The 14,177-nt window shown below is 38.9% G+C and overlaps 1 protein-coding gene across 1 annotated transcript in view; it reads right to left on the reverse strand.

Annotated features, from left to right (window-relative positions):
- The window catches only part of LOC132352959 (eukaryotic translation initiation factor 4 gamma 2-like), a 136,012-nt gene extending 122,356 nt beyond the window's left edge, over window positions 1-13,656 (reverse strand). Inside the window, 1 exon segment of the mRNA XM_059903758.1 lies at window positions 13,588-13,656. Coding sequence (XP_059759741.1) covers window positions 13,588-13,656 — 69 coding nt within the window.
- Window positions 13,657-14,177: the final 521 nt, after the last annotated feature.

Raw genomic sequence — 14,177 nt, forward strand, 5'->3', positions numbered from 1 at the left:
GAATGCCTAACTTGTAAAACAATATGAGGCACAGACCAGGCCTCCAATCAATATTTGTTGAAGTAATGAATTAACTTTACTCCCTGAAGCTTTTTTGAGCCTAAGAGTCCACTTAAGAATACACATGTCCTGCAAAGTTGGTGTTTCCAACTATGGGAATAAGATACCCATTTGAGTGAATCTCACAAGAGAGAAGGTCCACAGAGACAAAAGGCATTAGCATACCAATATTAGTAAACAGTATTGCTTACAATAACAATAGTAATAATAATAATACATTGAATGTTTACCAATTACCCAATGTGGTTTAAGGGAAATTTACATATGTCCTATCACTTAATCCTTACAACAAAGCTTGAAGCAGACATTAGTGTGCCTATTCTACAGATGGAAAACTAAGGCTCAGAAAAGCTATGTCTCACAGTTACCCTACCAACAAGTGATAAAGAAAATATTTGAACCCCAGTTTATCTGGCCCCAAAGACACATTCTTTACAGAATCTCCTCTGTGGAGCAACCTGCTGTCTTTTCAGTGCCTGCTTATTATTTTCAATGACAGATAATTTTGCTAATTCCATGAAAAGGATAAAAAAGCTGCTGCACTATCCATCAGCTATGTATCTACTTTTTTTTTTTTTTTTTTTTAAAGATCAGGTTTTTTTTTTTTTTAATTAATTAATTATTTATTTATTTATTTATGGCTGTGTTGGGTCTTCGTTTCTGTGCGAGGGCTTTCTCCAGTTGTGGCAAGCAGGGGCCACTCTTCATCGCGGTGCGCGGGCCTCTCACTATCGCGGCACAGGCTCCAGATGCGCAGGCTCAGTAATTGTGGCTCACGGGCCTAGTTGCTCCGCGGCATGTGGGATCTTCCCAGACCAGAGCTTGAACCCGTGTCCCCTGCATTGGCAGGCAGACTCTCAACCACTGCCCCATCAGGGAAGCCCCTGTATCTACTTTTGAAAACTGGTAGAAATGGTTCTCCCTGGATCAAAAAACACTACCAAAGTCCTTATTATCCTTATAGTTTTAAAGTCCAGTGTAGTCACAGAAAGATTTAGGTTTTGTTTTGCTACAAGGTTTCATTTCAGGGAATACAAAGACAGACTGAAAGCATATGTCTCAACACTGATCATGTGGCACATGGACACTCTGATGGGAAGAGAGGGAGATGAGAATGGAGTCTGGTAAGGGGCTTGTGTCACCCAGCCTGAGCAGGATGAATGAAAGGGGCCTTACGAGGCTGAACACCCATAACTGGGGTCAGAACACTGGATTTATTACTATTTTCCATTCACTGAAAGGCCCCCTCCTATGGTTTTATTTCATTTTCAGCTTCTTGTATTTTAAACATTGAAATGCAAATGTGACATTTAAACTTTTAAAGGGACATTGAAAATGAACAGCTATGAGTAGAGTGTATTTGGTATGGATTGGTGGAGTGGAGAGGAGAGAAAATGTTATTACATCCAAAGGAAATTTAACTGAAGAAGAGGAAGAAAAAAAAAAAAAACAGACTAAGTTACTCATATAATATGAATCTGTTCCCTCCTCAAGTTATTTTAAAGAAATCACATGTTGGGAAGGTCTAAGAATTTTATCTTAGCCAGGAAAATATAGATGGGCTCTTTTCCTGGGTTGATTGATGAGATGGAGAGGGTTTATGGGGGAAAATCTCAATTGCTTCTTACAAATAATATTTTAATTCTCTGCTACTAATTCAAGAAGACCTTAACAATGCTGCATGTTGAGGTAGGGGAGAAAGTTTGATACTCATCAGTGACCATTATAAGTAGAAAATATATGCATATATTTACATTTACAGAAAATATCTGTGAACTTCCTAAAGTGATAGAAGAGACTTGTATAAACCAAAATAGTATGCAAATAATTGCATAAGGCAGAGGATATGTGGCAGCAAAGTAGTAGCAATAATTAAAATCTCCTGTGAAGGGAGTGAGACCAGAAAAGTCCAGTGATTTATCCAATAACCATTGTGAAAGAAGTTTCACAATGAATAGGGGTTGGGTGAATGGGAAGCCAGGATTATCCAGTCTGGGGGGGCATTTCTATAGATGGAAGTATGGCCAATAGTCAGCACTGCATGTTAGCTTATACTTAATTGAGGGGATGAAAAGCAACTCAGAAAGAAGATGCTACTCAGACACTCCCCCTCTCAGAATTCTTTATGAGTACCCATATTTGACCATTTTCTGTCTATGAGCTTTAATGGCCTGCTAGAATTCTAGCATAGGCTCTCTTGTTCACGCTCCCTCTCCCTCTTCCTCTATCTTCCTCTCCCTCTTCCTCTGTCTTCCTCTCTCTCCACCCTCCCCCACTTAATTAAAGTGAAAAGTGTGCTGGTTGGATAGATTAAGACAAGAGTTATTGGGGATGGTACGAAGAGGCTGCTAGGTTGAGCCTAAGAACATAGTTTTTCAAGAGGTCAACTTCCTTTTGAGAATCTCAGCCTTTTTGTTCTTGGCCTCATAAGAACTCATTACAAAGACACAATTGAGAAAATTACTGGAGATTTGAAGTTCAAATATAACACATACATTGCAACAATCTCCCTTGGCGTGGCTGGCATTCTGCCTTCCCCACAAAAGAAAGTACAGGAACAGTAGAATCAGGAAAGTACCAGCCCTGTTCTTCTTTAACAGCCTCTCAAAAGATGCTGCCAGTGATGTTCTGCAAACATCTGGAAGTGATGTGGCATGTCTGCAACATAAACCACATGTCTTTGCATAAATATCACTGTATCATGAGCTGCTTGGGGGTCAAGTCCTTGGTCCACTCATTGCAATGTCATGAGAGAATGGAAACTTAGGTCACAGAATATGTGACATTCTTACTTAGAATGCTTGTGGCTGCTGGACCAGTTGTTTTTGTTGGGATTCAAAATGGCCCACCCCAGCTTCAAAGTTGTTAATGATGTAGTCTTTCATACTACTGTCTACTCCTCAAAAATATGCTTGCTGTTATTTCTTCCAGGAAAGACACATCTAAGTCCATCATCTCATTTTCCCTTAACTAACATCCTAGAAGTTGTTGACATCTTTTTCGTGGAGATGAAAATGGAGTCAAATAAGAAGTAGTGACCTTGCCAAATTTCATCCTTTACAACAGTGAGTCATGTTATCCTAATCATTCAGGTATATCCATAAATCAGCCTTGGGCCCCAGAACTCTGTAGGGAAATGGATAGCAAGTACCTAACACATGACCACGCCAATGATTTTTTATTTCTCAGATCAGACACCTGGCTAATGCCTCCTGATACCCCAGTGCTTGGGCTCAATCATTTTAGATCGATGTAGAGAATGTTAATGAGCTCTACCTCTGAGATAGTTGCTAGGCTGGTGATAGAGATGGTCGATGTCCAGATGTTTCCTTCCATGTGGACCTCTTTCCACTCCTCACTGACCACTTCCCATGAGTGGAGAAGTTGATTAATCTGATAGATGCATTTGGAAGAATTGGGCCATACATAACCTAGTCACTTTTGCCACACAGCTCCTGAAAGTTAGTTCAGCCTTTATCACATGGAGCGTATTATTTTTTCTTCGGTGCCCTCCTAAAATTTCTACACGCAGGACCTCACCTGAGGAAGTGTGGAATTTTATGTCATGCCCTGTGACTAAGTGGTTAAGTCTGACTATTTTTGAGTCTCAGTATTAATAAGCCTACTTTCTGACAATGTAAAATACCAGCTTTACAATATAAAGTTGATACTGTGGTTCTGAATTAGTTTGATATGGTTGCCATAACAAAATACCACACTGGGTGTCTTAAATGACAGACGTTTATTTTCTCACAGTTCTGGAGGCAAGAAATCCAAGATCAAGGCGTAAGCAGGTTTGATTTCTCCTGTGGCCTCTCTCCTGGTTTTCAGATGACCACCTTCTCTTTGTGCCTTCACATGGCCTTTTCTCTCTGGTCACATACCTCTGGTATCTCGTCCTCTTCTTAAAAGGACACCAGTAATATTGGGTTAGGGATCAAACCTTTGACCTCATTTAATCTTAAATAGCTCTTTAAAGACCCTATCTCCAAATATAGTCACATTCTAACATACTGAAGGTTAGGACTTCAACATACGAACTTTGTAGGGACACAATTCAGTCTGTAACAGATTACCATTGGCCTTTTTCCCAGTTGTTTCCAAATATTATGTTCAGATAGGATAGTACAGGTAAGTCATTTTGGAGACCTCAGTAGCCTTACAGCAGTACTTTTCAACCTTATTTTCATTATTCCCCTAAGGACCCTTCTGTGGCCCTATGGAAGGCTGTAAGATCTTCTAACATCTGAGATGTTTTGGTGCTAAGAATCAGCACTTGCCATCTTGGGGGTGGTCTTGCATGCAGTAGTGATTTTTTAAAAAGCAGGAATAGAGTGCAATCACCAAGTAGATGATAAGACTCATTCTAGAGGCCCTCTTCTCCCAAGGCAGTGCAATGAGATCTGAGCTCTGGAGACCTTAGAGTGGGATTGTCCACACTCGTGGAGGATAAAAGGGGTTTCCTCTAATGGGCAGAAGCCTGAACTAAATAAGTAAAGGCATGTATCTATCTCTTTGTCCATAATACATCACCATATTTTAAGGGTATATTTGGGGTTGATTACCTGACTTAAAAATAGACTACATGGCATATATAAAACTACATTTTATAAGGTCTAGGTGAATAAGACACTTCAAAGTAGCATGTAGCTATCTTCCAGAATAGTTGAAACTAAGACATGAGATGCTCACGTGACTCTTTATTGGGAGAGAGAGCCCATATGAATTAGAATACCATGAACAGAGAAAACCAAAAGGATTTTCAAATATGAGCCCCAAATCAAAAGACAGGAATCCCTAACTATTGATGCCGACATGCTGTTGGTTGCTTCTCACATGGGCTACTTTATAGAGCTCTTCTGCGTAAGTGCTACACAGACATATTTATTCAGTAAAAGCTAATGATAGTTCTGGTAATAACAGAAAAGTATAACAACAAAAACAACAGAAGATCAGCAACAGCAGACCTTTGAGAGCATTTCTATGCCAGACATGGGACCAAACATAATCTCATTTAATACTCACAGTAACACTAGGAGGTAGACGCTATCATCCCACTCTCCTCCAGAGAAATTCCAATGAGGTTTCACAAGGTAACTTACTCAACGTCAAATCTACATCTACCTGATTATAGAGTCTGAGTATTTCACCACTAACCATCTGGCTGCCACTTGCTCCTAATTCCTGATCTTCACAATGCCAATACCACTCTTTTCTCTTACATTGTGTCTTTTTATACTGCAAGAGGGGTGTCTCTGAGAGTTGTCCTCTATGTATATTCTCAAATTAGAGAAGGAGAAATGCACCATTTGGAGAGGAATTGTGGCCAGAGCAGAGCTGAAGCATGAACTATATCATCTAAAAAATTATTGTGCCCTTAGAACACCCATCCCTCTGAAGCAGGTATCATAGGTGACAATTCCTACCTTACAAATGAGGACACCAAGAACTAGAGACTTCAGTGATTTATCCAAGGTCATATATCCAGATAGAAGCATCAAAGAGAACAGATAACCTCTGATTCTACATTTGCTGCCAGATTCACTACTTTACACTATTCCTACCAAAGGAGATAATCTTATTCTCCCCTCCTGCACCAGCTGTATTTCCCCCACCTTCCCCTGCCCTCACCACCCTACTTCCTCACCACCATTGTGGTTTTAAAGTTTGTAAGTCATTTAGAGGAGATCAACTTCTCCAGCAACCAGACACTCTTGTGCTAAACAAGTCTGCAGTACATAAGACACAGAAAGGATTTACATCTTTTACCCTCTTCCGGCAGATATTACTTATCTTGAACTGCCAGCAGAGTCTTGTCTATGTGATGTGCGTGACAGTGAAGAATAGGTTTTTGCTGCATTGCCCGGCTTCCATGGGTAAAAGAAATCAGGAGTCCTTGTTTGATGGAATGAATATTCAGCAACATCTCAAGGAAATCTTGGCAAGGAGGTTGATGCTGTGAGACCTAGTCTTAGGAGCCGTGAAAATGACCCCTGATTCACTGAACCTTTGCAAAGATTTTGTGGAGCTTCGTCAAAGAAACAAACAAACAAACAAAAAACATGAGAGATTATTTAGCCTTCCTTAATACCCCTGTATGCCAAATCTTTCCCAGTAAAATTGTCCTTGAATTATACATCTTGTGAGAAATTTTTGTTTATAACTTGGTCCTTTAAAACTTTGAATCAATTGTAGGGACTTGAATCAATTGTAGGGACTTCCATGGTGGCGCAGTGGTTAAGAATCCGCCTGCCAATGCAGGGGACACAGGTTCGATCCCTGGTCCAGGAAGATCCCACATGCCGCAGAGCAACTAAGTCCGTGTGCCACAACTACTGAGCCTGCGCTCTAGAGCCCGCGAGCCACAACTACCGAGCCCGTGTGCCACAACTACTGAAGCCCGCGCACCTAGAGCCCGTGCTCCACAACAAGAGAAGCCACTACGAGAAGCCCGTACACTGCAACAAAGAGTAGCCCCTGCTCGCTGCAACTAGAGAAAGCCCGCGCACGGCAACAAAGACCCAACGCAGCCAAAAGAAAAAATAAAAAATTGGAATCAATTGTATCTTGTAAACAAAACTGTAAGTAATGAGTGATCATTACAGATGGTTGCCAGATATATATCTTAGCAGTGCCTTGTATGCAACAGACTGTCAAAAGTGATAATTCTTATTAATTGTAATGTTCATTATAGGTATACATATCTTTTTTTTTTTTGTCTCCACAGCACAGCACATCCGAGTGTTAGAGAAGATGTCTACATCGTATAGTGTACCTGAGGTGCAATTGAGAATCTAGTTTTTAAATTTATCTTTATAGTCCTTAGCACAGAGTTGAAAATACTAACTAATGGAACTATTTGCAAACAAATTCATAAGGAATATCTAGACATTCTCAAATTTAATAATTAAAGTTACTAAATGTGAAAGAGATCTGGTTGATTTAGCAGAACTGGTTGAATTGAGGTCAAAATATACTTTTCTTCACAATTTTGATAATATGTTTGAACAAGGTCCTCTCATTTTATTGCAATATTTGACTATCAGCAATAGGAAATGTTTTAAAATTGTACAAAAGGGTCAATTATACTGATGCTAGTTTAATATCATTGGATCATGTGCAAAAGAGATTATTTTGTACTTTTCATTTTAATAGAATGACTGACCTCTGAATCCAGTTTTATTTAAGATCAGAATTTCTTCTGAATGAGATATAAAGTGGAACTGAACTCAAGAATTCATTCCTGGTAATGAACATTAGTTCAAAATCCTACTTTGACATATACGAAAATGTGTTAAAAAATAAAACACATTTGATAGGCACAAACATATTTTTTCAACATAAGCATAAGTATGGTGTCAAGTATTAACATAACAAACTATTTTGAGGGTTTTAGTCACAGCACATATGTACTTTTTTCTTTCCTTCTACTTCAACATCAAATGCTAGAAGTATAAGATCCACTTTAGAATAAATCAAGGGAACATGGGTATATGTTTCATTGTGATATATATGTATTCTTAAAACATTCAACATAAATCTACTATCTATATATTTTCCATTCTAAATGCACATGGGAATCTCCTGCACATAGTTCATCTTTAGGTCAACTCTTCACATGGAGCAACAATGGATCTAAGAGTTCCAGACTAATCCCACAACATTTGAGGAACAGAGAGTTTCAGTGAAAAAGCAAGTATTTTCAAGCAGCAATAGCGAGCACTGTTGCATATTAGGGATGTATCCATCCATCCATATAGCAGTGCAAAACTAACTGTGAGATCAATTCCAAACAAGCTGCAGGGCTAAGTGTAGGGCAGACCTGCAAAATAAAATATGGGTTGTATTGATGAAAGAATAGGAAACTAAATACAGCTGACCCCTGAACAACATGAGTTTGAATTGCACGGGTCAACTTATACATGGATTTCTTCAATTTACTACAATTTATTTACTACACTATTTCACAATGCATAGTTGGTTGAATCTGCAGATAAAGAGGAACCTCAGATATGGAGGGCTGACTATATATTATACTCGGATTTTCAACTGCAAAGAGGGTCAGCGCCCCTAACTCCTGCGTTGTTCAAGAGTCAAATCAGGGGAATTCCATGGTGGTCCAGTGGTTAGGACTCGGTGTCTCACTGCCAGGGGCCAAGGTTCGATCCCTGGTCGGGGAACTAAGATTCCACAAGCTGCCGAGGAGTCAACTCAAATGGTCAAACAGCCAATGTTTGCCTCCTACAGCTAACATATCTGAATCTCTAGTGGTTTGACCATGGTATTTGCATTTTTAACAGATCTTCCTGGTGATTCTTATTGGATTAAACTTTAAAAATCAATCTTCATGTAAGGTCTCTGCACCTCTATAAGCACTTTGAATATTAAGATTAGTAAACAGACTGCTCTACCCAATGTGGGTGGACATCATCCAATCCACTGAGGGCCTGCAGAGATTAAAAATTAGGCTAAGAGGGACTTCCCTGGAGGCCCAGTGGTTAAGATTCCATGCTCCCTATGCAGGGGGCATGGGTTCAATCCCTGGTTGGGGAACTAAGATCCCACATAACGTATGGTGGGGCCAACAACAACAACAAAAATTAGGCAAAGAAAAGAAAATTTTACTCTCTCTGCCTGAAACAAGGTGGGATATTGGTCTTCCTGGTCCAGGGACTGGGAACCTACACCATCTGCTGGTAGGTTCTCAGGTCTTTGGACTCAGACTGGAACTACACCACTGGCTTTCTTGGTTCTCTGGATTGCATACAACATATCATGGGACTTCACAGCCTCCATAATCACAAGAGCCAATTCTTCATAATAAATATATAAATATATTTATTTATTATTTATTTATTTTACATAACAAAAATTTTTATGGAATATTATCTATTTATAATAGATAAATATATGTGTGTGTATATATATATATAGAAAGAGAGAGAGACAGAGAGAGAGAGAGAGATGGGAGAAAGAGATTAGTTTTCTATTGGTTCTGTTTCTTTGGAAAATCCTGACTAATACATCGCCCTGTTTTAAGAACACTCTTTAATTACAGTAAGTGCCCTGCATATGAACGGGTTTCGTTCTGAGAGTGCGTTCGAAAGTCCAATTTGTTTGTAAGTCCAACAGAGTTAGCCTAGGTACCCAACTAACACAATCAGCTATATAGTACTGTACTGTAATAGGTTTATAATACTTTTCACACAAATAATACATAAAAAACAAACACAAAAAATAAAGAAAACATTTTTAATTTTACAGTACAGTACCTTGAAAAGTACAGTAGTCCAGTACAACAACTGGCATACGGGGGCTGGCATCGAGTGAACAGGCAAGAAGAGTTACTAACTGGAGGAGAGAGAGGAGGTGGGAGATGGTAGAGCTGAAGGATCGTCAGCAATAGGAGATGGAGGGCAAGCTGCAATTTCCCTCACGCTTGATGTTGATGGAATGCACGTTCGCATCTTGAAAGTTCGCAACTTGAAGGTTCGTATGTAAGGGACTTACTGTATTGAGTTTTAATTAACTGATTTCTACAAAAAGCTTTTGTTCTTTCCGATGACCTCTGCAAAATGCTAGTTGTGGCTGTGAGATTCTGTTGTCTCTCTCTCTCTCTATCCTATTCTATTCTCTCTATCTATCTCTGCATTTGCATCTGTGTTTGCTCATGTAGATGCTTCCTCTGATGAAACCACCACTACCTTCTTCATTTTTTTGTTGATGATTTGGCTACATTTGTCCACAGTGGAAAAGAAAGAGAAGTTGAGAATGACTTTAGACAAGAAAATCGCCAGCTCTTTCAAAAATATTCTAAAAACCAGACCCACCAATGAGCCTAAATATAGGCCACATGCAACTTCTGGCCATGACCTTCAACATCCTCCAGAGAAGCTAACACAGAACCAAGTTGCACATTACTCTTTCATTACGTTAAATTCTACCACGTGGATTCTTCTTGCTTTAACAAATGTTCTCTCTTAGTCCATCTCCTTCTACATACACCATATATTCAGTGCTTGACATATTCTTGACACAGTAAGGCCCTGTGGTTGTAAGTTGGATTAGGTGGGGTCCTCTCTCAGTCCATTATAGTGGTCAATGTTATGAATAGTAACAGATAAATCAATAAGTTACTATTGTGCTACATTAAAAGGGTCCCCAATTGCTCCTGAAGACCTGAGAATATTTTCTCAAAAAGAACAGAGATTTAAAGAAAAAGTAATGATTTACTAAGTGTAAAAGTAAAGGACATTACATACCAATGAAACAGTATGCATTGAGGGAAAGACATATGGAAATGCATGATATTCATCATTAAGAGTATGTTTCTCAAATATTTGGCTAGAGGAGGGCAAGTGATATGGGGATGGTTAGATCGAAGAAGGTGGAGCTAGAAAGGAATGTTTAACAAGCCCTAATAAGGACCATAAATATCCACCGGACATTTTTAGGCAAGGGGTAACATCAGATATGTAATTTTAGAAACATACTTCTAGCATCACATAGCAGATTAAAGAGGTTGAAAGAAAGAGAGAGAGGGGGAGGGAAGGAGGGAGGGAGACAAAACGCAAAAACTGCTCAATAATTCAAGCAAGATTTGGTGAGATCTGAAGGAAAGTACTGGCAGGAAGGCTGTCATGATAATTTGAATGTGTAAGATAAAACGTTTAGGGCTTTGCGGCTGATTGGACGGAATGGTGAAGGAGGAGACAGGGGTGAGGATGACACCAAGGCTTCAAAAGTAAGTGATCTTAAAAAAAAAAAAAAAAAAAAAAAAAAGTAAGTGATCTGAGAGAAAGTTGAGCCAATAAACCATATTTAATCTTTTAATTTATATTGGCTGTTCATGTTGTAACATATGGTAATTATTAATGGCACAGATTCACAGACTAGTGAATGCCACACAGACTAGGCTACTTTACCAAATTACAATTTTTAAAAATTCCTGTGATTCTACTGCTTTTCACTTTGACAATGAGAATTCTCTGAAGCACATCATAGAGGGTTTTTTTTACCTTATGCATAGGTTTCCTAGGAGGCTTTTTATGAATTAATTATCTGTGTCATCTCATTGATCCAAAGAACTTTATATTTAGTGACCATAACTATGTACTTGCTGGAGAGACATCTTCTGCACAGCTATACATCAAAGGCCAAATAGGCAACTGAGCTTCACTCAGCTTTTCTAGTAAGGAAGTACTACAGAGATGAGAAGAGTGTAAGCATGGCAGTATATTTTAATTGATGATTTTTTTATCATTAATTATGGAAATTGGGAAATTAATCTTATCAGCTTCCGATTGACCCTCTGAAGGTATTTTCATTTCTAAGTTTGATATTCCCTCACCCCACTAATGCCCATCACATTTCATTTCATCCTTACGTTCTTAGCACTGTAATTTTGTGTCGAGGCTTGTGATAGCAACATTTTCAATCACTGCTCTTTAGAGATAAGAGACAATAAGACTGAGAGATAAATTAATTTTCCCAAGATCACACAAAGGAGAATTTTAAATAAATAAAGAGAATAAGTGGACAATTAAAAGTGGGTCTAGGGCTTTGCTTTCTGAGATCTATGACAAAACATAGGGATCTCTCTAATGAATCGGAGAGGCATTTATGTCTAGGATATTAAGCTTCAGCCACGGAGTACGTACCCATTGGAAAAGTTCAGCAAAGATGGGTTTTAAGGGCCAGGAAAGAAGTTATTATCAGAACAACTTTCCCCAGAAAGGAGTAAGTAGATCCATGACATAAAGCTGACAAACTGACTCTAGGTGACCAGTTCATTCAAAGTACAAATAGTATGTGTGAGCTAGTTTGAGAAAGTGATCTGCAGAAGACCCAGTGGACCAAAGGAAGAATCCATACATAGGAGGAATGGCTCAGAAGGAAACTCAAGGTTGGCAGAATGCTGGCTACCTCATCCATGTCCCTGTTTTTGGAGTGATCCCATGAGCATCCTGAAGTCCTGAATTACGTGGTCTTATAATGGCAGACTGGTGAGACCCAATGGAAGTCCTAAGGCTCGCTGCTTATTACTAGTTTACTGAGAACGTCTTTAAATGTTATCTTACTTCTAAGTAATGAGGTTGGGGTGGGAAATGGAAGCCTGTAACTCAGGTTTGTATTGATGTCTTCTTTCCCCTTTTTTCTTTACCCACATCCCAAAATAACAGTATCACTGAATTCCTATTTTCAGAAATAACTCAAATTATTTTTGAAAATAATTATCCAAGAAAGGGCATCTCAGAATAACTGAATACAAATTGTCAGGGTCACCAAAATGCCCTGGAACCCTGTCACTCCTTCAACAGATTGTGTGTAAGTGTGTGTGTATGTCTATGTTATGTGGATGTGTTATAACCAAGCTCTTTCTGACTGTAGCTCAGAAAGTACATGAAAGATAGTGATAAAGCTGCTGGTTTCTTCACCTTCCATGGTTTGGTGCATAAGAACAATTTGAGACTTCAAGGTATCAAATAAATGAGTTTCCAGGTTGCTATCCCCTAGAAACTAATTGAAATCATGTGCTTTTTCCACATAAAGAACAGCTTTGACAGCGCTTCTAAAAATGAGAAGCGGGAAGTAGCACTCTATTCCTTGTGGTGCTCCACAGCTCAGCTATGGACTCCAGAGTGACTCTAATGATTGCAGGTTTAGTGAAGAACAAATCGTATAAATAACACAAAGTTCCAAATAATTTTCAGCTTGGCTGCCTCGAATTATGCAGAGTAACTAGGGTATTCTGTTTCACTTTGGCGCTGGGGTTTCAAATGAGATTGCAGGGACCCCCTCCGACCCAAGAAGCAGAATGAACACTTTACACTAACCCAGGAATTCTCCGACACTCAGTCAGCTTTCCAGTTTCCCCATAGAATGTGTTAACCAACCAGAAAAGCCTAACATAGAAAAGCTTAAATTTGAAATTGTGGCCCTGTGGTAAAATCTGCCAATGCTCGTACTACCTACATTGGCTATTTTCATGTGAAAGGGTGATGTCACTCCCTCCCCACCACCTCAACATATACTTACTCCCACCATAATGTTTCCCTTAGAATGCACCAAGATTCACCCAGAAAATGTTTCAATATTCAGTACTGTTTTATCAAAGTCATTTTTAGACAGTTTCACTAATTTTAAGAACAAGAAATCTTAATTTTAAAACAGTGGCAGCACATAATAGCAACGTTTTACAGCATAATTACTGCTGTTCAAAAAAAAAGTAAAACCAAAACAAACAAAATACATACGTCATCAAATAACTGATTTTTAAGGAAAGCCTTTTAGAAAGAATTAATATGTATTATTTTAGAGAACACTGAAGCCTAGTGACGTGTTCATTAAAGTAGCAAATTAAACAAGAGTCTTCCTATTCATGAGCTACATCTTTCTCCCACCAAATTTATCCCTTCTGAAATGAAATTCCAAGTCGATGCTATTTTTTTCTAAATATTCTTTTATGGTTCATTAAGTGCAACAGATAAAGCCCAAACTTTTTAGCGCTCACTTGTTCAGTCTCACCTTCTGATATCCTCCCCTACATTCTCCTATATGCCTCCTACACTCTCCAAAGGCATCATCACGGCCCATGTTTCCATCACTTTATACAAAATATTTAAATCCCCTTAAATGCTTCCCTTTTCCATCAACTGCAGAAATCCTACTTCTTTTTTAAGTCTCTTTTTGCACATTACCTTCTCTGTGAAGAAACCCAATGTTTCCAGAGAAGGCTTAATTCTTCTATGAGTCTAATAGAGCATAATTTATACCCTCTCTCTAACTGCTGACTGCACTATATTAGACATGTTTGTTCATCTATCAGTTTCACCTAGTAAACTGTGCATTCAATGAGGGAATCTTCATTTCCATCATTTCCTTACTTAAATTCCCAGATTACTGTTTGATGGTAGTGGTGGATCTCAAACATTAGTATTCATCAGAAGCTCCCAGAGACTTCTTAAAGTACAGGTTGCTGGACCACAACCACAGACTTTCTGATTTGGAAGCTCTGGGTAGGGCTTGGTCATAATCATTTCTAACAAGCTCCCAGGTGATACTGATGCTGTTGGTGAAGACTCTTTGAGAACCACTGACTTACATAAGGAACTCAG

The sequence above is a fragment of the Balaenoptera ricei genome, chromosome 19 (genome assembly GCF_028023285.1).
Source record: "Balaenoptera ricei isolate mBalRic1 chromosome 19, mBalRic1.hap2, whole genome shotgun sequence".
NCBI classification, from domain to species: domain Eukaryota; kingdom Metazoa; phylum Chordata; class Mammalia; order Artiodactyla; family Balaenopteridae; genus Balaenoptera; species Balaenoptera ricei.